Source organism: Lepidothrix coronata, unplaced genomic scaffold (genome assembly GCF_001604755.1).
Source record: "Lepidothrix coronata isolate B3197 unplaced genomic scaffold, Lepidothrix_coronata-1.0 Scaffold2, whole genome shotgun sequence".
Lineage (NCBI taxonomy): Eukaryota > Metazoa > Chordata > Aves > Passeriformes > Pipridae > Lepidothrix > Lepidothrix coronata.
The window spans coordinates 1338200-1364495 of record NW_016690182.1 but is presented as its reverse complement, the minus strand read 5'-3'; the positions used below and the strand labels follow the sequence as shown (position 1 = coordinate 1364495).

General features: G+C 40.3%; 1 protein-coding gene across 1 annotated transcript in view; it reads left to right on the top strand.

The window, feature by feature from the left end:
* The window catches only part of TMEM164 (transmembrane protein 164), a 34057-nt gene extending 9625 nt beyond the window's left edge, over window positions 1-24432 (top strand). The window contains exons 3-8 of the mRNA XM_017815914.1: window positions 396-445; window positions 2127-2193; window positions 8398-8476; window positions 17923-18023; window positions 18433-19711; window positions 22343-24432. Of these exons, the coding sequence (XP_017671403.1) occupies window positions 396-445; window positions 2127-2193; window positions 8398-8476; window positions 17923-18023; window positions 18433-18639 (504 nt within the window). The 3' untranslated portion in view covers window positions 18640-19711; window positions 22343-24432. The remainder of the gene's footprint in view (window positions 1-395; window positions 446-2126; window positions 2194-8397; window positions 8477-17922; window positions 18024-18432; window positions 19712-22342) is intronic.
* The last annotated feature ends 1864 nt before the right edge of the window (window positions 24433-26296 follow it).

The following is a 26296-nucleotide window of genomic DNA, read 5'->3' as shown; positions in this document are numbered from 1 at the left end:
GAAGGGCAGTGGTGTTGTTGTAAGTGCTGGTCTTTAGCACAGCAAGGACCTTATCAAGATTGGGGGTTGAGGGACCTGCTGTAGAAAATGATTGCTAATACAGTAATCTGCTTTTTGAGAGACCTTTTATAAAGCCAATAACAACAAGCTAGAATTTGACTTGTTTGTTTGGCACTGAACTCTTGGTGCTGCTCATACTGCTTAAATCCTTTTTATGTGGGTGAAGTGAGACCTTTTAATTCTTTTCAAGATTTTTAGTCTTTTCTAGCTCTGCTGTAAAACAGTTCTTCTGGTTAGCAATGATTTGTGACATACAGAACTGGGTAGGAAAGATTTAGAAAATGGAGTCTGAAAGAGGTCATGTCATTAATGTGAATTTATTTCTGACGTTTCAGATTTTTCTTCTCGCCTGTCCCCCATGTCGGACTGCAATGATTCTCTTCAGGTAATACCTCTTCCTTACTACATTTCTGTCTACTTTCATAATGTATTTTAGAAGTTAATCACTGCTTAAGTCATAAAATACTAAGTTTTGTGTCCAGTTGGAAATGCATATTGGTTGGATTGAAAAATGATACATTGAAGGGAGTCAGAGCTTAAAGGGTGAGTGTTGGGCCACATACCCTTGGTGCTTCTCTGTGGTGGGTTTGGCCTCACTTTTGAACATGAATTAGCTCAGTAATAGAGGAGTTAATGCAGATTAATGTATGAGCTGCTGTAATTTGTGTCATGGGCCTTGCACCTTTTTATTATCCTCAGTAAAAATTAGTAACTGGGCCTCATTGGAGGCCATGCATACAGTATGGGGCTAATTTTAAAATTGTGGATAGGAAAGGTCAAATAGTTAATGCAAATTCTTGCTGACCTGGGTATTTCTCAAATCCATGCAATCTTTCCTAAAATACTGCATGTTACTTTAGGAACCACAAGAGTTTCTAATGTGCAGGAGGCTCTAATGGGCTACGGCAGCAGAGTCCAGTGAGCAGCTAAAGGACTGAATTAGTTGTGTTGTGGGGAGGGTCAGGGGACTTCCCAGGCAGAATGGTAGTTGGGAATGGCTGTAATTGCCACCCTGACATTAAATTCAGCTCTTTCTTGTCTAATTGTGGACATTTACTGGAAAAATTATGCTGGGGGAATGCCTCCTACCTTCTCTCTGCAACTTTTCCCCGTTGTTCCTTATTTTTTATGCTGGATTATAGGGATCCTGTGTCAGCATCTCCATCTTGGAGAGTGTGAAGAGTATGTCTGGTGTCCAGGAAATCTTTGCTAAAGGTTATAGAGCAGAGGCCACAATATTTGTTTGTTTGTTTGTTTGTTTGTTTCAGATTGAGTATTTCTATTTTGACACCCTGACAGCATATAAATTATGTGTGAAAGACTGTTTTAAAATTGTAATACCTTCTCCCCCTCGTCCCCCCCTTCAAATTCCTTTTAAATTCCTAACAGTTTATGACAGGCAGTGGTTCAGTGGTTGGTGGCAGTTTATGCTTTACTTAGTATCCAAACTGTTTCAGTCTCCTTTATGTAAGATACAATTTTTCTGTTCCTGTGATGCAACAGTGGTTCAGAAAAAGATGGTTGAAAACTGAATAAAATGCAGTATTATAACACTACTGTCCTACCTCATGCTTTGTTTAGAACTTGTTGTTGCATTTTGATAAATGTAGTTCTTTTATTTAAGGGACTTCTTTCAGATTGCTGAAGCTTTTCTTTGAAGCTATACATTCGTAGGGTTAAGCAGGATAAAAACTGTTATCAAATATGCTATTTTAAGCTCTGGAAGACAAGTGAACAGCAGAATTCCAGCTATCTAGCAGCTTGCATCATGAACAGGATTATGGACTGTCCAGGCTTTCTAGGAATCCAAAGCTTATTATAGAAAGCAGTCCTACTTTAGGAAATTCTACAAATGTGTATTTAAATATATGTTTTTGTCCTGGTTATTGCATTTACCAGTATCTCATTAATTGCATTTAACAATGACTTTATTCAAATTCAAGCCAAAAGAATTTTATGTGTCTTGCTACCTTTTATTGAAGAGCACTTATTTTACTACATAAAATAAGTGAAAGCACTGCATTGGATTTCCATCTGTGAAAAGAGTATCCCATCTTTTTTCTAAGGTTGCAGATGCACATGCTGAACGGGGCCCTGTTGGCATTGCTGTTTCCTGTTGTTAATACCCGCCTGGTGAGTGTACTGTAGTTTTCTTCCTCCTTTTTAATTTATTTCTAAAAGATTTTCTTTGGAAAGATGTCAGAGCTTTGCTTTGTTTGGCCTTTTAAAGTTTATTTTACCAGGCTGTAGGTTCCCGGTACAGGTCATTACAGTGGAGCCAAAATACCAATCCTGGATTTTTGGGGTGTCTGTAACTCGGTGTGAAAAGCCAACACTGCTGCATTCCAAGCATCAGTTCCATCCTGGCCTTAAAGGAGAGGAAACTTTAATGGCTTTGAAAGAGGCTTTCACAGGTTAACCTGGTGGCATGTGGTCAAAATTCAGTTTCAGGCTTTTCAGACTCTGTGTAAATGTAAGATTCCTCTGACCTGGAAAATGCCAAATGTTTTTCTTGGCTGTCAACCCCTCTCTCCCAAGATTAGGCACAGCAGGTTTCTTTTTTCCCATCTAAGTTTTCAAATCTGCTATAAAACTCCAGTCTCCTGGACAAAAAGTTAACCTATTGTTGTGCCTAGTAAGATTCTTAAACCTATTGGCCATATGGCACGTGAATTAATATTATTAACAAAATTGTTGTGGACTTCAGACTCCATTGCAAATCTTGTTATTGGCTCTCCCTTTGCAGATATTAACTGTCTAAATAAGATTAGGTATAAACTTATGCTTATATGCAGTTTGCAATTGTTTTATTAAAACTTGATACTGCTGAAGGGCATCAAATGAATAAAACAAGTGGGATTTTTTCCCGATAAGGATAAATCTTTTTATTTTGTATTTAAAGCCATCTAGTTTTCAAGTAAATATAACCTTAAGCATGACAAAATTATTTTCCTGGGTAACCTTTGAAGGATAAAATGTTGCAGTATTTAATAACTCATTAGCTTTTGTTTTCTCTACCACAATCATAGATGTCACTCATATTAGGGCAGTGGTGATTAAATAAGAAAGATGCAGACTATTCACAAAATTGTCTCCATAATTAGGATTGGAGGAGCCAAAGGACAATGTCCAAGAGCAAATATTTTTGGAGTAAATACAACTTAGGATATTTTTGGCCTAACAGCTTTTCTCTTTTCAATGTTTCTTCTGGCACAAGATAATGTGGGTGATGTTGTAGAGTGCTGCTGTTTTGACCCAGATTCTCTCATGGCAGACAGACGTTCAGCTCCACAACTATCATTGTAGTTGTTTATGCTGACATTGTCCTGAAAGCAGGAAATGTCCTTAGTAGGAATTTCAAAAGAATCTCAATAATTTTGTCTGAGCTGTCTGCTCTGATTTATAGTATCTAAGTGAAAAACTTTTGGTTATCGAGAATTGTCGTGTCTCTATGCAGCAACTTCAGATTTCAGTTTTATGATATTTTATGTCATATTTTTGTGTGTTTCATACAAAAATGTTATATACTTAGATATTTCTGTAAATAGTTGTAATATATAGTGTGTGGCACAAAGAGCATGAAAAATTGGTCATCTAACCCAGCGTGGGGAGGGAGATGGTCTGGGGCAGAGAGAGTTCTGAGGTCAGTGGAGCTGGAGAGCAGGAGATTGGTGCCTCCCATCACTTTGAGGGGTTGTGTCAAATGGATGCATGGCCCTGAGTGCCAAAATGCCTCCCTGGTGCCTTTCAGAATGTAAAATGTGTTTTGTCTTTGTGAATTATTTGATATACAATTGGATGTTGTCTTGTGGTAGGTTTTTCGTTGTCCTCGGCTGACATTGTCCTAAAGCTCCCTCTTCCATGTGATTGTTTGGAATCTTGCAGGCAGCAAATAATGGTGCTGATCTGTAGTCTCTGTTTGGAGACACCTGCTAATTTAGCAAGTTCAGCAGGAGGCATGTGCATAATAGCTGGCAAGTTGTGTATCATTAGGGAGATGAACGCAGTGAGATGCAGGAAAAGATATTAGATGTGCAGTTTTATTTGTGCTTACCAATAATCTGAAAGGGGCAAAAGGCAGGAGATAGAGAATGGAAGAGGATCATTGCTTCACCAGCTGATGGATGATTTAGTGGATATCAGGGTTTTGCTTCCAAGTGTTAACCTGTTCAGTGTAATTTCCAGAACACCTCTTAAAACATTTTGTGGCACAGGCTGTTGGGTCACACGTTTTTGCTACCAATACATTACTGAATGCATTGTAAGTATTCTTTTTGTATAACTACTTCAACATTAAATTATCCTGAAAAATAAATTGGGTTAAGCTTCTGGCATAATTTCATGGTTTCCATTTTCTTGTCATGCATCTGTTAATTTTTTTTTTTTTTTTTAGAACCTCAGTCATTTCAAAATTATTCTTAGATAGTAGTCTATCGACAGTGGAAATGGAGAGTTGAGATATTCACTGTACCTACAGAAGAAAGTTTCTACCTTTTGTTGTTTTAATCTTTCAGTTAAACTGTGCTTGTCAAAAATCATGTTGGACTATAATGGGCACCTGGGATAGTGTTCCAAACAAATGTAGCCTGAAAGATGAGGTCAGTCTATTCTGTTCTTTCCAAGAAAATATTTTCCTGCCTTGGCATGATGTTGAGGTGTCAACAATTAACAGATGCAACCCATGCACCCACTTGTATTTATTTGGCATCTAAATACTCCAGTTATTTGCTACATTATTTATGATGTGCTGATGGAATTAAATTTTGTGCGTTGGAATAGACACTGGATAGAGATAAAACTGTTTCTTATTCAGTCAGCTTGTTCAGTTCTTAGTCAGAACTCGCAGTATTATTTTGTGAGTTCTTATCCTTTCAGAAATAAAGGGTATTTTAATTTTCCCTCATAATTTCATCCCTTTCTCATGATGTGATTAATTCTTGATCAGCATTAATTATTCACTCTAATCAAAGGGTAATCTTTTGTGACTCTTAAGTAAATAGAGAAGAAGATGCTAAGGGGATTGGCTTGTTAGGTTCCCAAGTAGGACCCTAGAAAGGTATAAGAGGATATACAGGAGTAGAATGACTTCTTTTTACTCTGTTTATATTACATGGAACACAGTGTAGGTCCTGATAACCAGGCTATGTGGGTAAATTCATTTAACTGGCACAAAGACTCCAAGTGTTTGGAAAGTAACTGGGTTTGTTTGAGCTTTCATATTGCATTAATCAAATTTTAAAGGAAACTCTTTCTACTGGTTTAAAAGTAGATTGTTGTGGTGTTTTTTTTTTTTTTTTTTTTTTTTTTTTTTTTTTTTTTTTTGCAAGCTGATGTCCTGAAAATGTTGATATAGATAAAGTAAAAAACAGGACATGTCCCAAAGGTGTTGGACTTGTTGTCTCTGCTCACATGGCTGAAATGGTGCAGTTTTAATGTTTCCAGAAGCTGCTATTTTCTATTATTAGAACTGTTTGGCCAGAGAGGTACACATTCAAAATCTGTGTTAGGGGCAGAATCATACTCTGAGCAGGACTTTGAGTATATTCCATGCACACTCCAATCATTGCCTGCTGATTGTTGAAGTAATTCAGTTTTCCTGAAGTGCCTGTGCCTGCCCAGCAAAGTGAACCAGGTCATGGTAGCTCATTAAGTCGTCTCTAAACTGGCTTTATCTAACTGGCACAAGGAAGAACAACGGGAACGGTTGGGGGCTACTGAGAGATTGTGCTTGGGTTGCTGGTAGGTGATAAAGCCAAGGCTGGTGCATCTCTGGGCAGTTGTACATGCTGTGTGCATTAAGTTGGTATGGGTGTGTTATTGATGGTAATGTCTAAGAGGGTGGCTGGTACAGTGCAACATTTGATGTTTGCTGGGCTGTGTGCTGGACGTGCTACAGGAAAGACCAGAACCTGGGAGTTGAATTCTTTCTGTTCCTTTTCTGCCATATTCTGCAGTGATTGTACAGAATGATGGAGGAACTGCTCTTGCACAGTATGGTGCTTGAGCCAAGATACAAATATTTAACAGAGGGAAGAGTACTACTTTCAGAAAACAGCAAAGTGTTAACCTGCTTGCCCACTGAAAACCAGCTGCTGGGTGATCCCCTGTGCTTATCTTCACTTACAGTTTCTCTTTGCATGTAGAAGGTGCCTCTCTGCTATCTGTGAGTGAATCTTTTATTGATAAAACAGTTTATAGACAAGGCATTTAGGTCCAGGTAAGCCAGTTGCTCAGTACAACTTTATAGTTCCTCTGGTGTGGTTTTTTTCATTTTCTGTTTGTTGTAGCCTGGCTGTGCAACTTGAGTGCTTGGTTGTACAGAAACTCTGCAGCTCTACAGCAGGAAATGCACTTGCATGATCAGCCAGGCTTCAGAACAATCCATCTCTTACAGTGGGGAAAAAAGATGTTTGTTTTACACACAAAAAAAATATTGTCAACACTTCTGCAGCATAAACAACTGTTCCTCTGTTCTCAGGAGTGTCCTGAGCGCAGTGTTTGTGTAAGGGACCCTCACAACTCCGAGAGTGGAAGCCCTTTTGGAACCACAGATAACCAGAGAATGCTCCTTGGCAGGAGTGCCTGCCTCACGTTATGGTGTTTATATTCAGGAGCAATTGTTTCTGAAGTGGGAGAGGTGCAGCTTTTTCTCCAATTAGGAAAACTACTTTAGCCCCTTCCCAAATTTTAATTCCCTCGCTTTGCTCTCTGTGCCCTTCGACAAGGGACAGCAGGAAAGGTTCAGGTTCAGGAAACCTCACAACTTCCATGAAGTTCTTGTTTTTGCATACCATTACCTTGCTTGGGTTTATGTTCTGATGCAGAATATTTGGAATAAAATAACCCAACAGATTGTATGGAAAGGTTTGTTAGCCTAGTCTCCCTGGAGCTGGCTGAACACCTTGGAGGTTGCCATCGGGGAACAGACATTCAGCTGGGGGATGCCAGGACTGGCAGAATCTGGCTGTTGGTTTTAGCATCTTTTACATTAAAAATAGGATATAAGAATTGTAGTTGAATTTAAAAGATCACTGTGTTAATTACCAGCTGTTCATTGACTGCTGTTTAGGAAGAAAACCAAACTATGTTTCAACCTCTCTTCTGTTAATGTAGAAATTTCTGTAATATATCTGTTTCAATGCTTCAGTGTCTCAGAACAGCGATAGAAAAGGAAAGCTTTTGTCCCCCTCTCTCCTTCCAACAGACAAGCCACAGTGGTAGGTCCCATGTCTGAATTCACTTTAGCCTGTAGAATGACAGGACAATTGAACCAAAGCTGATGGCTTTGTGTTATTCCTGTGAGATCTCATACCTGTGGTCTTGTTCGGTTTTCTCTTCAGAAAAATAACTGAGCTGAAAAGCCACACTGCTCCACAGTCAGCTGCAGCAAGAAGCTGAATTCTGGGTTTTGAGTGTTTTCTACTACTGTTCAATTTTAAATGTGTTGTTTTAGTGTGATAAACAGATATAGGCAAAGGTACTTAGAGGTGGGAATAACTTTCAAATACTAACTGATAAAGAGCTAGAATTGGTTGGGCCTGGTTTAAGGGGCTCAAACTCAATTATGGTTCAAGTTATTTTTAGCAGAGTATTATCTTAGCACAGCCTGACTTCTCTTCCAGGAAGTTACACTAATTCAACTAAACAAACAAATGACTAACTGTAACTTCCCAAAGTTGTCAGCAGGTGAGAAATACATGATTTACTACTAACTGGTAACTTGTTTATCCACATCTTTCTGCAGCTTCTCTTTAAAACCAATAAAATACTGGTTATTTTTTATTTTATATATGGTCAAGCTTAGCAGTTCCATGCATGCATGCAGATTGCTATAAATCAGGTCTTTTGAGGTTCTTTCTTTTGCAGGTAATTAATATATAAAAGTATAAAAAAATATATATGCAAGACCTCATTTATAGAGTTCTGTCACTCACAAGGTAGCAAGTATCTGTTCTTTCTGGAAAGACTTGTGTTGTATGGGGTGTGCAGAGTTTCTGGTTTGATTACTGGAGGGGTTTGCATTGTTATTGGTAATTTATGCAAGCAAAGAAAGGAAAAAGAACAATCTTATGCTATTCCTTTGGTGTTGTGCTTCTGGCTAACTTTGGGAATTGCCTACTGGAAGTGCTGCTTTCCATTTGTGGTAAGGGGAGTGGAATGGGTACAGTTTCAGGGTACTTTCAAGGCACTGACCATTAATGTCAGCTCTTTGTCAATATGCATAGGTGATAAAATAACTGAGCTCAATGCATTGTCATAGGTCCTAAGGAGAATGATTCCTTGTAACTTGGTTGTTAGTGATGAAAAATATTTACAAATATTTTCCTTTTTCCACAGCTCCCATTTGAAATGGAAATTTATTATATCCAGCATGTGATGCTTTACGTTGTGCCCATCTATCTGCTGCAGAAAGGAGGTATGTTAACAATTTACTCCATATGGACTGGATTGGTCCCATGCAATGAAGAAAATGTGCTTACTGGATACCACCAATTTCATTCTTACCCTTTTTTAAACCAGTTTTCCCTGTTGTTACTTAATAGTTTCTAATGTTCTAATGTTGGAGTTGTAATCCAGGTAACACCAACTTGTGTCAGGCAGTGAAATGGAAATTAAAAAAAATGGGTCTATTACCCAAAGGGATACCAAGGGTGTATTGGTATAATGTGCACTGTCTTTTTGAGTAGCATCTCTGCCACTTTGTAACACTCAAGTTGTTGGGGGGATGTATTTTTAAGACCTTTACCTTCTCAGTGCTGGAACTTAAAATGAGCTGAAAAAAAAAAATCATGATTACATCCCAGTAAATATTAGTTGTCTAGTCAGGCAGGTTACAGAAATTCTGAAGCTCTAATGAAATGCAGTGGCACATATTAGTGACATGAACTAGCTGGCTTGTTATCTCTTCTAACAAGATTTCCATCTTGCATTCACTTATGCCATAATAGTTCGGTAAGTCTGGGAATCCCAAATTGTTCCCCTGGCCAGTGATTTTTCCTCAGAAGGGACTGCAGTATGTATTCAGCTGGTGTGATGCTCTGCTCCCCTCTAGCGTTCACATGCCTTTGGCTGCATTTTCTAGCAGAGCTAAATTGTTTTATTTAGGCAATAAAAGGTAACTCATGGTCCAGGGGTTCAGTCGCCTCTAATGAAAACCCTGATTATGTGATGTGAACCAATGGGATACAGTTTAGAAAATGCTCAGAACAAGCAGAATCAACCTCTTACAACTGATTCAACAGAATGGATTTTATACCAGCAGTGACTTACAATCCTTCAATAACCTCTGTGTTATAGTGCCTGTATTGCATTGTAACCTGCTGAGTGAAACTAAACAAAAATGATTTAAAGGAAAAAGTGAAGTATCATACTAAGAAACTTCATTCTGCTTCTTTCTCTTACCAGAGAGCTATGACAGCCACATTTAATTTTAATCCATCCTTGGTATCCTAAAATTCTGGCAAATAATGCTAAAGTGCAGTGTGGTTGTAGAAGTGGTACAAAATCCCAGTCTTTGCAGGAGAAGTGTGGGGAGCAGGGGGGGAGAAAGTGTAATCAGCCATGGAGTACTCTGTAGGCAGTGACAAACCAAGCTCTTGGGATGTCAGTAAATCACTTGGTGGCCTTGAAGTTCCCATCTGACATCATTTTGACATGTATGTCCTCTGCCTTAAGGTTTGGCTTTGGATGTCACTTGATATGTTCATTTAAGTTTTGGGGTTTTTTTGGTTTGGCTTGGCTTTTTGTTTGTTTTGAAGTAGAGGGTCTTGGGAGGGTTTTTCAGGACCTGGGACTGACAGGACTGTATTTGCAGTTTGAAGCGTTGGGGATTGTCACCCTGGTTCAGTTTTCTAAACTCCTGCCCTGTATTAACTTACGGGTATTTGCTGCCATCTAATGTTGATGTGATGGCATTGAAAATGCCAGAGACCTTGGTTGGCTAAATCTGTCAATTGAGATTGCTCTAGGCTGTGTAACTAACAACTGTTCCATGTCTTATGCACTTGCCTTCTTGTCACCTGACTGACTGTAATTCATTAACATCCATCAACTTCTGCATTAGTTATGGTGCCACAGGTGACCTGATGAATGATTTTTGATGGAAAAAATACTTGGCCTGAAAACATTTGTTAGTGTTTTGTCATTTCACTAGCACCTCTGTTTAAAGTACCTTCTGGGTAGATCACACAGGCCTTTATCCTAAGTATATCTTGTGAAAATTGCTTTTTTTTTGTCACTGACATTGAGCAGCATGCAGCTCAATTTCTGTATTCTAAATAGAAATTTGCAACAGTGAATCTATGGACTGTGGCTGAGAGAAGTAACTGGAGGGTAGAAAACTAGAAAAATGACGAGGAATGGATTGCATATGGAAAAATGTACGACTTCACTTTTACTGGACATCTGGCCTTTATGGGGTCCAAACATTTCTCAGAGGCAGGGTGAGCAGAACACCTGAAGCAGAGTGGATTTGAGGCTCAGTCCGTGCAAAACTGCATGCCCACGTTTGCTGATGTGCTAATCAGGTATCACACCAGTCATGCACACGCATTCGACTCCCTGCTGAAACGTTTCCTTTTTGAAAGGAAATTGGGTGACAGCAAGCAAAGGCTGTCATGATTTATTTTCAGTGTCTTCCTGCTGTTCATTACTGTGGTGCAGACAGGTCATGATGCACTGGCAGCATCACCTTCATGTCCCTCCTGACCCCATAAGTGTGGGGGCTTTACCACACTTAGCAGCACATTGGTGAGAGAGACTTCTAGAACTCAGGCTTCAGTGTAGCACAGTGAACTCACTGAAGCTCAAGGGCATATTCCCTCTTGGGGATTAAGTCTTCTTTCTCTCTTTCTCTCCCCTCTGTACTGAGTGAATGTAAGTTTTCCTACTTCCCTTTCTTAACATATCTTCTTCCCAAGTGCTTATGTGTATACATACATACACATTTGTGCCAGACAAAATAAATGTTTATCCACAGTGGCTTATCTTTCTTGGCTGCACTAAGAGACTCTCATGCAAAATAGATGCAGTGTGGATGTAACAGGCCAGCACAGAAGATCCCTAACTCAAGACAGTTCTTACGTGAAATATGTCTGCAGTTGGCACTTTTATTTTTCTGGATGAATCTCACCTTGTGTCACCTGTGGCTGCTGCCCAAAATTGCAGGATGCATCTGGATAGGCCACAGCATTCCAGAAATAACTGGATGGGCTGAACAGTGACCTGCAGGTCACTGTTTTCACTTGTCCTTAGGAAGTGAGACCCTTGCTTCTCTGTCAAAAAAGTCCAAATGCTTTTGTAGTTTGTGTTGGTTCACTGTCATATCAGGTGAGTGTGGGCACTGGGAAAAGGGAGGTGCCGTGAATGGTCAAGGTGGGAGGCAGAAGACCAGAACCACAGCAGTGCAGATTTAGAGCATGGAACCAACACCTTCATCAAAAAGCTCCTCAGACTGCTTCCTTCTACAACTGAGCTGGTTTTCTGAAGCACATGAGTATGATCTGATAATTTTATTTTGGGGCACTGGGGTACAGACTGTAGAAGGCTGAGGAAGATGGCAGCTGAGGAAGTGTCATGTCTCAAACTGCCACAACTATTGCACCAGTGCATTAACCCGATCCTCTAAGATCCAGGTACTAGTTCAGGACAGCTTAGTTTTTTAACTGTATACTCTTTAGATAATGGAAAAAAAAATCAAATTTGCACTGCATCAGCTTTAGAGACTCTCAGTTCCTGACTGTCTTGGTCCTTAAGCTGGTTTGGTCAGGTTTTCAGATAGATTTGACAAGGTTAGGTGTGCACCTTATTTCAGAACTTCAAATCATATTGAGATTTAATCGAAGTGGAATTGTTATTTCCTTAGAGCAGTGAGCAAATGATGTTAGCCCACAACAGACTGAAATAAGGGTTAATTTATAACAGCTCCCTCTCAGTGGAGCTCAGAGATATTCTGTCTCGTGTTTCGAGATCGCCAGCGTTATTTAGTTGCCTTAGGGACTTCAGCAAGTGGAAGAGGATGTCGGTGTTGAGGTTTTCCAGGATTTTGTTCCCGAACAGCAGCACCTGGAGTTCCGGGATACCCCGGAGTGGTTGCGCTGTGGGGCCGCGGCCGCCAGGGGGAGCTGCGCGAGCCGGGAATTCCCGGTTCCAGCGGGTTTGTCCGCGAGGTGCGGGCCGGGAAGGGATTCGGTGGGGTCGTGGTTTTTTGGGGGGGGAGAAATCCTTTTTCTGGAGTTAAATCTGACAGTAATGGCCTTGCAGATTCTGGACAGTCCTGTGGTCCGGCCCTAAGTGTTTTAAGAGCTGATTTGCTGTGCACAAGTGGACAGACACAGACACCCCAAATAAATTGAGTTGTTTGCTGGGAGTAGAGTCAGAATTTTCTTCTCTTAAGGCAAGTGCTATAACTTTATAACCAACGAAGATCCAGTCTCTCTGATTCAAGTCCTACCGCCCTTTTCTTTGTTGATCTGAGTCTTCAAAAGTGGCATCAAAAGAGAGAAGTTCTTTGGCATTGTCAGAAAATCAGGAGAAGTCGATTTATTTTTTTTTCCTCTTTTTTTCCCCTCTCATGGAGAATGAATGCTTCAGTCACGCTTCAGAAGCTGGGCAGAAGCAGCTCTGTGGGGGCAGTGCAGCGTGTCTGACCTGAGGGGAAGCTGATGTAGAACACAGATACTAAGTACAGGCGAAAGGATCATTTTTCCTGGTGGCTGTAAACTAGGAAAGTGCAATTAAAGCAATGGGGGATCGAAATTTGCGCTCTCCATTGGCTGTTAGGACTTGCTAGAGTGGGGGATTACCATATTTAAAGATTATTTTTTTTTAGCTGTTGCACCCTTTGTTCAGCCACTTTTCTCCTTTGCGACACTCTACCTGTATTTATATATAAAAATATATAAAAATATATATATAAAAAGCTAAGGCTAGATCTACCCTTAGCTTTTTAAAGGAGTTGTAAAGCAGGCTTTATTATATACCTTAGTAGTAATCCAGGAAAAGTATCACTTTATACTTGGATATATTTAGGTAGTAATACATCTAGTTCATCTCCATCCTTGATAATGTAACAGCTCTTTCACTGAACCTCTTAACTGCTTGGAGATCTGTCGACTCTTATGTATTATTCCCCTACTCTCCTGCTGGCAGTTCCATGTTCCCATTCCAGCTTTTGTCTACCTGCTGCACCCCACGTATTAGACATAAATGTCTGGTTTGCTGTCCAGCTGCGCTTGTCCTGTGGCACTTTGAGCAGCAGGGTGGCTGTGTGCTGTCGCTCTGGCTGCAGGCTCAGTCTCCTTTGTAGCTTGATCATTCCAGGACAATCCTGTTTGATGATTTAAGAGACCTGGAGAGGAAGAGAAGGGGACATGTCTGTTCTGTGACCCTCTGAGCTTTATGCACTGGGCAGTTACAGTTCGTTTGAAAAATGAAATCTCTCTCTAGGAGAGGGAGAAATTTAGAGGGGCAGGTACCAGTATCTGGAAGAGCTGCTACTGCCTGAAGGAAGAAGAAGAACTCCTGCTGCTTCTTTATGGAGAATAAAAAGTGGTTCCTGAGTGGAGCAGGTAATATAAGATCCCTGTGTGAGCTGGTTGTGATGAGAGCAGCTGGCACTGAGGGGAAACAGAAACCTCCTGGCATAAGGTAGTATTTTGAAGTCTACACATGGAGTCTGAACAGCTGTAGGGGAAACAGTGGATTTCAGGATCACCCTCTTGAGAACATTTTTTTCCTGTTTTCCTCTGGATAGGAAGTTTGGTCTCTAGGCCAGCTCAATAGGCCAAACAATTAGAATTAACCCTTTGATCAAGGGAAATAAAATGAAAGTAAATTTGCCCTGACATTTTTGTAGGCTTGAAAATGAGAGAACTGTGAGTTTTGGTTTAAGCAGGTGGTCTTGTAATTGTGAGACTACTGAAGGAGAGTGTGCAGTGCTGGAAAACTCATAAAGCTCTATGAAATGTAGTGGGAATGGAAACCAAGACATTAAAGAGATTATTTAAAACCTTACTAAATTAAAAATTTGTACTATATCTAGGTTCTAATTCAAACAGAGGAGTAATTTTCTCCTTCATTATGCTTTCAGAGAATTACAAAGGGAATATCACTTTCTATTAAGTTGCGCTCAAATTTCTACAAGCCTATGTATTGAGAATTTTAGATAAAAATAATGGTTCATAAGAACACTTGAACTAGCACAAGACATTGTGGGGGCAGCAGTATATAAAAGAAATGGAGTCTTTGTTGATTTTTAGATTTTTAAAGCCATGCTTCCATTTCCTCGATGGCAAAGTAAACAACTTGGCATGTTCAAGGTCAACAAAATTTTGTTGCAGAAGCAGACAAAGAATGCCTAACTCTTTGATCTATGTGGAATCCTTCCTATCAATGCTATTGAAGTATTGAAGTTTAATTTAAACTGACATATCCCCTGCCATGCTATTTCAACACAGGAGCAAATATACAGCCTACCAAGATGACCCTGATTTGGAATGGTCTCAACTGTCTGGGCCATGACTCTTTTTGAGAATGAGATTAGTGCCAGACTGGCAGTTGGATTAAATTTTTTAAATGCTTAATGTGTAAGAATTGCCCATGATCCTTAGCAAATAGAGAGTGAAATTCTCTGCTATTACCTGTTAAAATTGATTTCCCACTCAAGCAGCAGAAGCTTTTGCCAAAGCCAACACAGGCCCTTGAAACAACCCCTCAGCTGGGTCTCAGTTTTCCTGTTTGTGTGTCTCTGTTAACAGACTGTGTACTATGGAAAGGAGACCATGCTCTCCATTAAACAGCCATCTGCTGAATAGGACTGTAGAGTAGTAAAATCTATAGTGGTTATTTATCTAATGAGAAAGGTACAGAAAATATCCCAGGTATGAATTTAAAATTAGTTTCCCAAAGCACACTTGGGAATGCAGAGCACTATGAGATGTTTTCCTGTGGAGGTCAGTGTTTCCATTTTGTCCCTTGATGGCCAAATAATGCTGCTGCTGAAAGTCACACCATTATTTTCAGGATTCCAAAGTCTAACAAGGGAGGATTTTTCTGTTACAAAGCAAGCCCAAAAATCTGTAGAGAGCAAGAGTTGCTGATGCATGTTTTGAAGTTTTGCAACAGAGAGAGAATGTAGCAGAGTGAAATTCTTGGCTGAGGGAACCTGAACAGCTCTCTTGAGGGGCCTCTGAAACATGATTCTCTGACTAGATTGAAGCTGGACATGAGAAGTCTGGGTTCAAAACCAAATTATGCCATGGATCCTGTTGTCATCTTGTGCAATTTCCTTGGTCTTTTAATGACTGCTGTCTCACTCCATTCTCACTTCATAGCTGGGTTCACTTGTCTGTTTTGGTGTTCATACCCTACCTGCACTGTAAATCACTTGGATATGGAGGTCTCTGTATTTTAGCTTTCCAACCACCAGGCTTTGTCAAATACTTCTGAAGTAGCACAGGCAAATGCCAACAGATGAGTTCACGTGAAACCTAATTTGGTTTAGTCTGTTCCCAAGAAGCTGCTTTGATACCTTATTTAAATTTTATGTTGTGTTATGTATCTAGGTTAAACATGCACCTAGGACTTCAAAGACAATATAAATAAATTTTGCAAGTCAAACAATGTTTTCTTTACAGCTGAGGAAGGAGCACAAAGAGTTTCTGTAAAGCTTGACCAGGTCACCTAAAGTTGGTACAGCCAAAAATAGAGCCATGATCTCCTGCATTCTGACAGCAAAGCTGGTTCCTCCTTCTCTTGCTCTCTGTAATGAAAAACCATATTCAAGGTGGTGTCACATAGCTGATGTTTTCAGGCCATGGAGTTTAATGAATATCATTGCTATTTAAGTAAAGACTCCTGTACCATTTTCTAAATAGGATGCCAGCTCTAAGCTCACACTTGCATTCCAAGAATTACTGTTGGGAATTTTTTCCCCTCTACCTGTAGAGCTTAAAGCTATTCATGGAGAGTTTGCTTTTACCTTTAGATTTTACAGTTCAGACACTTCTGAACTTCACCTTCCTGCTGGGTAAGCAATCTTACAAGCTGCTTTTTGCTTTCCAAGCAGCTTCTGTGCTCCTGTTTATCATGGATGCACCAAGTCCCAGCTTGCTCGGTGAAACACGGTGTGCAGCCGTACCTTGGCTAATTACAGTAATACAGACTCTCATTAAACCAGGGAGTGACGTGTGGGGTGCAGATGTGCTGCTGTCATTCAAACAGGCAATCAGTGTCTTGCTCTGGGGATTGGCAGCAGAGCACTTGTGTTCTTGTGCAGCTTTAGACAACAGCGTGTGGGTAACTTTGATTTTGTGCCATTCACAAAATGCTATTTAACCGAACTCGTTTCAGGCAGCTACTGCAAAATCAATCTGAACTGGCATGATGGGTACAAACTATGGAGGAAAACTGTGCAGAAAAGAATTTTAAAAGGGCAACAGATTGAGGAGGCATTCCTCTAGAGACTTTAAACATGAAAAGGGATGCACCATTATACGGGGATGTGGTAACAGCAGTTACTTGTATTTATCTACATACATAGGCATATTCACAGCAGCTGTGGTCTGGTGGGTTCTGTGGTCACTGAACTCTGCATGTGGAGTTATTTGAGTTCTCAGTAGCCTTGTACAGCATATGCTGAAGTCTGTAATTACTTCCTGGTAATTACTGAATGTGCCAGCGAAGGCTGGTATCAATATTGCACTCTGTGCTGTAAGCTGTCCTTTGAGTACTGGATACACATCCCAATGTTTAATAATATCTAATGGATCAGAGAGCAGATAAAGGCAGATAAAAATTGCCAGTGTATTTTTATAATCCTCTGGAACTCTTACAGCAGCTGAGCAGTATGACATTGTGCATCTTTCTTTTGTGTTCTGAGGTTGAAGTTATTAAAGTCATAAGGAAAATATTATTTTTTCCACATATCTTACACTAAAACTTTCATGGCTGCTAGTAAGAGTCTTAAGAACTCTCTAAACTGGTTTTGTTCTCGCTGTATGAAATTTGAATATTTAATTCCCAAAATAGTCATGTATCTGTGGGTACTTTTATTAGATCTGATTTCCTTGGTACATTCTAGATCAGGGAACATTGTCTTTTGTCAGTAAATAGACAAGACCTGCTTTCAGGAGGAGAGAGAAAGGTGGAAATAACATGGCATCTGCTATTTCCTTTGAAGGGAAAAAGTATTTTACAGTGTCTGTGATATCTACTGATTACAGTGTAGGTATACTACCACTGCTTGTAGTGTATATCTGAAAATATCTCCACAGCAGTTTTCATTTAAAAGCACAGCCTCTCATTGATGGATTGACTACTTTATACAGCTTTTCTCTTTCTTGGCATTATTGGTGCAAGTTCCTTTTTGATAGTTGTTAAACAACCATAAAATTAGGAAATGGCAATGCTGTGCTCTAATACAGTGCTGTGCAGGACCTGCTGCTGCCTAAATCAGTTCTGTGCACGCTGAAGGCATAGTCCCTGCAAGAAGCAGCTGTTTAAGTATAAATAACCTGATTTTTGAAGACTCATTGTACACTGTGTCTTAAAATCATATAGTACTTCTGTGGTAGAAGGAAGATTGAGGTAAAAATTAATGGTGTTGGTGAAAAATAGGTAAATGTAATGAGATAACATATTGCATATTTTTACTGCTGGACCAGAAGGAGGGAAGAAGCTGTTCAGGATGCTCCAGGTAAGAATTAAAGCTCTCAAATATTAATTACTGTGATGGTATTGAGTAGGTTATCAGCTCAAGCCAGATGCCCTGACATGCACAGAGCAGGAGAGAGAGGATTATTGTTGAGTGTTTGATGGACACAGCAATGCAGCTGAATACTAATGTGTTCCTTTCTTTTCAAGGTATCTACACTCCAGAGCCACTCTGCAACTTCTGGTGGGCTCTTTTATCCACGGGGTTTATGTTTGTGTATCACTTCAGCATCTTGCAGATTCTGGGACTGGTAAGTAAACACAGGTTAATAAATGGGTATTTGCAAGTACATCCAAAGTAACACCATTGACTACTTTGTTTCACAGTGTCCAGATCCACATGGATAAGAACTTGCAATGCAAATTTTTGATAAGGCTGCCTGTATGCAAATTGCATGTTCTAACAAGCATTTGTATCTTGCAAGTATTGGTAAAATATTTCATAGTTTGTTTATGTACCTGCATAAATTCATCTATTAAATGCACAATGAAATTTGGATCTGCTTTATTTCTGGAAGCTGCCCTATTTGTGTCGAGCAAAAGCGTCACCTAAACATTTTTCTGTTATTATGGTAATTTCAAAAATTACCAGTTTAGGTGTCTGAATCGGTGCAAAGCAAAAATATTGTTTAATTTATAAATTTGTTGTCACTTTCTCAGGTTACAGAAGTGAATTTGAACAACATGTTGTGCCCAGCGGTCTCAGATCCTTTTTACGGGCCCTGGTATCGAGTCTGGGCGTGTGGACATCAGACTGTCATGACCATGACCCATGGGAAGCTTGTAATCCTACTGTTTTACAGTGCTGTCCCCATCTTTAAATGTAGCATGGACTTGCTCAGACTCCCAGCTAAGAAAATAGACTGAAATTTCTCCCTGTGGAGTCGTGCAGGAAGCAGAGATACCTGTACTGGAAAACCAGGAGGAGGGATGAGAGGACAACGGCTTTATACTTCTCCCCACAGTTTATTGCCTCAGAAACACCTTTGTAATCAAGTGAGGGGTTTTTTTACCTGCTGTTTCTCACTGCCTATTGCCAATGGCAAAATTAGTGGCCTTATTCTGGGAAAGGTTTGTGTTTTATACATTTTGTATAGATTACAGTAGAATCTTGCTAAGCCACCATTTAAAGTTAGGCCAGGACCTGTCCACATTCCAGCAAAGAGAGTGGCAGTGCTACCTTGTTTTGACTAATTTTCCATTCAATATAAGTACAGTTATATCATGGGATAGGAAATGATGCTGCATTGCAACACTCCAGTGATGTGAACAAACACATGTTGAACCACATCATCCTGGCTTAACTCTTAGAACCTGAATGTTCCAAAACAGCCACAGGAAACAATGTTAATCTCCCAGTTGTAAGTGCAAAGGAGCGAGGTTCTACTGTACTTTTCTTTAAGCTGGTTGAAAATGTTGGGGAACAATAACTCATTCAAACAATGCTTTTTTTGATTTGTTTTTTAAATCAACTACTTAATTCTTAAGCTGCTGTGGATAAATATCCATCTAGTGAAATCCCACCATATCTTGATGCTTTGGAGATGCTTTTATTTGGGTGAATAGAAAAAAATCATGTTGAAATAATTTCAAAAGACCATGTTATGTATAAGCCATGATAAGATATTACATCCACTCTTCTGTCCAGATTTTGAACAAAATGTTTTTTCACTTAGCTTAGACCAGACGAGGAGTGGAGATACAAAATCAATTGTAAAGATCAGAGTTCTCTTTTTTTTTTACTTAGTAGCTTTTGAAACATTCCTGCTCTGTCTACACTGCTCCTCGCTGAGTAGACTGGTTAAAAAAGGAACAAACTGAAACTGTTCTCTCCCTACAGCTCTTTTACATTCTGTGTACTGATTTTAAAATGCAGGTACAAACAGGAATGTCAAATCAGTGCAGGCCTCTACTGAAAAGAACACGTTCCAGTTTACTGGTAAGAATAAATCTTCTGTCAACATGTCTTTTGGAGAACAGGATGTAGATGGGCAGAATGATAAACAGTGAAGTGTGTACCTGTTCAAATTTTGCAAGGCTAGAGGAGAAACTGTTGGGCAGAAAGATGGGAAATCCTGAGTGTGTTCGTCCAGAACTGTGAGTCTGTGTCACAGGCTGTTGGGTTTTGAGGCTGCAGGTTTTTGTTGCACAGAAGTTTGTTGCAATTTATAGATTCATTGTGTTATCAAAGCTGTGACTTGTAAGATAAACCAAAACCACCATACCTCCTTCAGCTGGATCACCTGAAGGGACGTTCTGAAGTTAGGGTACAGTCATTTATACCTCAGCAGGGAAAAGTAAGAACAAGAAGTGGTTGATTTTGGGCTTTTTGTCTGTTTGTTTTCCTTAAAAAAGAAAAATTTTCATTGGCGAAGGAAGAAGTGGCTACTTCAAATATGTTTATTCTGTATGATTAAAAAAAGTACACCTCAATCAGAAATATATTGTCCCACATTCTGATTTACAGACTAGTTTCTGGTTTTCTTCCCTGCCTTGCTCTGTGTGTTTGTATGTGTACATATATATACATATATATATATATACACACACATACAAGAGAATAGATACATGTATGCTTACAATTTGAGAACATGCAGCATATACCTGAACTATCCCTCAGGCCTATACAGCTGGTGTGAGTTACACAGACTATGTGGCTCCTCATGTTTTTAATTAGAATTCAACTCAGAAGATAAGCACCTGATTTAACACAGAGTTCACTGTCAGTCAGTGTTGGTACACGAGGAATTCCACTGTGCACTCTCCCTGCTGCCTCAGGAAAACTGGGAATATCTTCTGAAGCATTTGTGGAGCGGGGCCTAAAGAAAGAATGTGTTGGCATTGAAGGCCTGAATCCATCTGTGGAAGATCACTGGATGAGCTGCTGAAGGGATGGAAGTTCTTGCTGGTTGTTTCAGCAGATTCAGTCCTTTGTGATGGGCATTGCTGGGAGATGCCAATGCTGGATGTTAAAGCCTGTCCCTTATTAATATACTTCATCCCCTGTGCAGTGCTGAGCAAAATACTAATTCTTCCCAACCTGTAGCTACTGTCAACTACCAATCATGGTTTATTTATTTACTTAAGAATTCGGCAAAATGCCTTATGTTGGATTCAGTTCTGTTTAGAAGGAATATTTAGTATTACAATAGAATGATTTTAGCCAAATTTTGCCAAATACTATTTAGCATTATTATTTGCTTAACTTAAAGTTTTTTGTTTTTTAAAAAAAATCTTTCCTGTTTTTTAAAGAATCTTTCCTTTTTTTCCCCTCAGAATATTGTAGTTACTAGAAACATTTCTTTAGGTAGCAGTCTTTTTTTTTTTTTTTTTCTTTTTTAAACTATAGCATTTCCTATTTATAGTCATATGCTTCAGGGCATTCCAAACAAGTATAAAGCAGCTGCTGTTTGCCACCATTGACTGCCTCTGGTCAATTAAAACTGCAGGAGCATTTAAATGAGCTCAGGTGTCTCACTCAGTGCAGGCTCTTTGCTTGGAATGCAAAATTTGCGAGCTCTTCTGGCTTACTTAAAATTCAGTAGGAGGAATGGCAGAGCTGACATGAGGGAAATCCCTGGGCAGTTTGGCTGAAGGGATTCCTGGTGCAGTTGTACCTCTTGCACCACTGGCTGTGACAGCAGAGCCACTGAGTGGTCACTGCTGCCCTCCTTCCCACCCTGGATCAGAGCTGGCTGGTGGTCACTGGGCTGACTTGTGCTTTTCCCTGTTATGCTGGTCCAAAAAAACCTTTAAGATCATCAAGCCAACCATTAACCCAGCACTGCCAAGCCCACCACTAACCCATGTCCCCAAATGCCACATCTACCCATCTTTTAAATACCTCCAGAGATGGTGACTCCACCACTTCCCTCCGAAACCTATTCCAATGCCCGACAACCCTTTTGGTAAAGAAATTTTTCCTAATATCCAATCTAAACCTCCCCTGGTGCAACTCGAGGCTGTTTCCTCTTGTCATGTTGCTTATTTCCCAGGAGAAAAGACTGACCCCCACTTGGCTAGTGACAAAGTCCACCTTGAGCCTCCTCTTCTCCAGGCTGAGCCCACTCAGCTCCCACTCATCAGACTTGTGCTCCAGACCCTTCAGCAGCTCTGTTGCTTTGTTTTGGACGTGCTCCAGAGCCCCAATGTCTTTCCTGTAGTGACAGGCCCAAAAGTCACAATTATTCCCTCCCTCCCTGTGCCCCTTTTTGAAGGCTTTTAAAACTTAATATTTCATGTTTGGTAATGGTGAGCCACCACAAGGAACTGCATCCACAGTTCCTTGAGAGAGAAGGGAGAGCGACGGTGAGGCTCCACTGAAGGGAGGGGCAGGTCAGAATGGGAACAGAAAGGGAAGATGTTTTCTTCTTTTTGAAGAAACCATCATGGAACTTCACATCCTTTACCCTTTATTCCTCATCTATCTCTGGTATCTGTTGGGAATGTGCATCAGCCAGAGCTTGTTTCATGTGCATGCAAGATATGGGGAAGAACGGGAAAGCTTCATCTCTGTAGCAGGTATTTGTTGTTTTCCCTCACAGAGGCTGATTTTTCTTTTCCCCTAAAGGTTTCTTTTATAGGCATACTATACAGGTGTACACTATACAGATGATTTCTTCGGTTGCTTTTATGCTTATTTATGCTGGAAATGAAAGAACAAAACTCTCCTGCTGCTCCTGGGAGCTAACTGCTTTCTCTGCTGGGGTATTACGCACACAATCTATGTCAAGATAACTTGAAGCTGTTGCCCGGTACCTGGTGCTGAGATTTTACAGAGCTGCAGTGCCGTGTACAAGTGAAGGGTTGTCCTGGTCCTCCTGGCCAAATGTGCCCCAGTCCTTTGTGGTGGCACTCACAGTTATGGCAACACTGGCAATAGCTGGGGGCAGGAGTTGGGCTGGACAGCCACACCCGCTATTCCCCACTGCTGAAGCTGAGTGTAAAATCTCACCCCAAAGTGGGCTCATTTACTGTCCAAGAGCAAGTTGGGCACAATCCCAGAAAAAAATCCTTGTGCAGTGCTGTTGCCTGGCCTTCACAGAGACACTGGTATGTATTAAGGGGTCTGAACAGAGCCCTCTAATAGTACTGTAGGCACTTCAAAAGAAACAAGGAGCAAGGAAACTGCTCCTGCTGCCACATTTGTGGCTACATTTCCCTCCAAATGTACCCATAAATGGAGCATTATTAACTTTAATAAACTTGTTTACTGATGGGTTTGTTTATCCAGCCCTCCAAAGCACAGAAGGGAGCCAGTATCATTTCTGCACCCACTACCTTGTGCCACAGCTTTAGCTGTCCAGGACCCCTGCAGTGCTATTTTTCCAAGGACTCAGACACTGAACAGTGTCTGAGCTTTATCTATTCATTTAGTCATTTAGCTTCTTGCTATTTAAGCACCAAAGGAGAATTTGCATCTTGTTTCTTTTGAAGGGTGAAAGTGAACCGTGCATGTATAAACTGATGAAAAGCCAGTCTATGAACACGCACCTGGAGCTGGTTTTGGTTCAGCTTCTTACAGTTCAAAAATGCTGCTTATAGGGAAAGCCTACGTGTGCTTGAGCAGCTGCTGCCTTGCTGAACTTGGGAGACAGGAAAAGTCAGTCCATTTGCAAATCTTGAGGTGAGAGAGTACCTAATTGTAATTTCTCTTCCTGGCCACAATCAGGGTTTTGATATTTGTGTATATTTGATATCATTTTGTAAAGCCCAATTGTATTTTCCTTTCAGAAATGGTATTTGCAACTGTTAAATGACTGTACTTTTATGTCCTAAGTCTTGCATCTAAACCAGAAGCACTTGTTTTTCTATGCATCCATAGCTAATGGAAAATAGAGTTGTGCTGTTTTCTTGTGTTGCAATTGTTTCACTCGAGGTGGATTCTTAGGAATTAAATTAGTCCTAATTGTTAACAAAGCTCTGAAAAGGCCAAAAGCCAGGAAGAGGGCCCAGTCAGCCCAGGTAGGAGGTGCAAGGTTTCTGTAGGCAGACAGGTCAGCTTTGATGCTTTCAGTTTTACGGTGACAAGACTCATAAGGAATCTGTTGATTTTGTGATCTCGTACTCTAAGTGATATTGCTGTAAATCTGTCTTGCAGCTGTTGGTGTAACTTAGTCAAAGCCAAGCTGTTTTATAAATAATTTTATTTTTCTTCAGGGTCAATTTTGTACTTTTTTAAATTATTTCTGCATTTACTGAGTCATTATCCCAATGCTGCAGAGAACGCAGCAGGCAGACCAGTGAGCACTCCCTGCTCTCCCCATCCCCGCTGTGCCAGGGAGCTGGAGCTGGGCTGGACCACAAAGGGGTCTTTGGAAACTTGCAGATCTGGTTACCCCACCCTCTAGTTCCAGCACAGCGTTGTCCAGGCACAGAATGGTTTGGCAAGGGCAAGGGTGGACGTGGATGGGCTCAACTGCCACATATGCTGTTAGTTCTGAATAATTTGTAAGAGTGTTATGAATTTTGTAAACTTTTTAATGTGCTAAACCTTGGTTATGAGGTAACTTTACAAATACGGGGTAATTTGTGTACTTGTTTTTGTATTTTGGTCTGATGATGGGATTTTTTTTTTTTGTTGTTGTGCCCTAAGTACAGATCATTGGGCAAATAGTTGTTAAAACTTTGAATTAAAACAAATAAATGCATTTTAATGGATACTGGACAGTTTTGTTATCATTCTAATTTTGCCAGGCCTGGAGTTTGTCTTGCTTAAGACTTTTTATAATTAGGTAAGAAAACCAAAATTGCCTTTCCACTTCTGTTTGTAACATTAACAGTCAAGAGTCACAGAGGCACTAAATATTAGCCAATTATAACTCAGGACAAAATATGGAGGTTTCTGTCTGAAACAGTCTGTACTGCCTGATGTCATCCATTTGCACACAGCAGTTCCTGGGAGAACAATGGTTACTGGGATTTCTGAAAGTTTTAAGCAGTTCAGTATGACCTGTGCCTGCTACCTGCCAGTCAGCAACAGCCTGAGTTTACTGGCAGAGCTCACTGTGGGACATAAATCCTTTAATCACTGTTTAAATATTTCCTGTCCTTGTCTTTCAGGTAAAGAGCTCAGGAAAGAGTGTTACAGTACCATGAGGCTTCCTCCACTGTTCCTACCCCAGATTTGGCAGTGTCTTGTAGTTCCCATTTCATGGCACTTTAGTAGAAGGTGGGAGAACACGTACAGAAGTTTTCAGCTCAAAACTTTGTTCAGAAAGCTGCTGCAGTACTGTACTTGGACAGCCCCAGACCGGAGGTGATGGCAAAGTAGTTTCAATACACTTCAGAAATGCTTCTGGCTGTAATTGACATTATTGCAATCTAGATAAATGTATGTGTAGCTCAGACAAGCAAGTTATTTCCTTGTGTGAGGTTCCTGGCAAATACTGTTCCTGGAAAAAGAACACACTGGATATGCCCACCTGTATAATTATATATGCATCTTAGAGGTTTTAATTTTTCAGGCAGCTGGGGAACAGAATCAATTATCCAGCTTAATTTCTCTTGAACAGTATAAACCCTGGTATAACAGCTTTAAGTAGAAATCCAGTGTGGTGCTGTACAGCAGCCTGAGATGAACCAAGAAAGCAATTTCCCTTTTCAGGCACTGCTAATTATTCTCAACAGCTCTCTGTAACTAACTGGAAATCAGCCTTTCATTGTTTAGTACCACCAAATACGTAAGAATAAGCAAGTTTCCATCTCTGAACCAGCCTCAATATTACTCTGTTAGTTTGATTTTTTTAATAGCATGATAACAGCAGAGTTGGCTAAAGTACTGAGAAGAGTGGGAAACTCTGGGTAGGAAGTGATAACTAGCTCTACATTTCAATGGCCTGAGGGTTTTAGGAAGGTTTTATGCAGTTCAGACTAATGATACCAAAGCTGTGAGATATAAAACCAGCAATGGAAGCTATTTACTTGGACAGGTTTCCCTTCAGAGTCGAAATTGAGGCTTGGGAGCAAGTGGAGCAATGGCTGCATCAGTCTTCAACATCCAAAGGTTACATAGACCCCACTGGTTTGTTTTCAAAGACTTTGCATCTACAGCCAGCAGAGCTATGAATATTGCATTAGGCACAGGCAAACAAACCCCTTCTAAAATCAGACCTGAGTTCCAGTGAGATGAAATGCTTTGTCTCAGGAATTATCCTACAGAGGACTCAGCAGAAAGTGTCTCTCAGTGCACCAAGAATTTGGCTCAGGGAACAAAGTTCTCCAACGGGGTTTTGCCTCTCTGGGTACTTTGCTTTGCCATCAGCTGGACTGGGGCTTTGGCAGAGATTCTTTGATACACATTTTGCAACAATACTGTGCTGACCAATCTGTCTGTAAGTGGTGTAGGCCATGTACTGGTTACACCAGCACAACTGGTTCTGCGAGCAAATTTTGCTTAAAAAGACTGACACCACTTCCCTGTGTCACAGGAAGAAGCTCAGGCCTGGACAGAATTCCATGTGTAAAGTTCAACATAAAAAGTATAAAACTGAACTAGCAATTGATATAAATACCAATAAATATA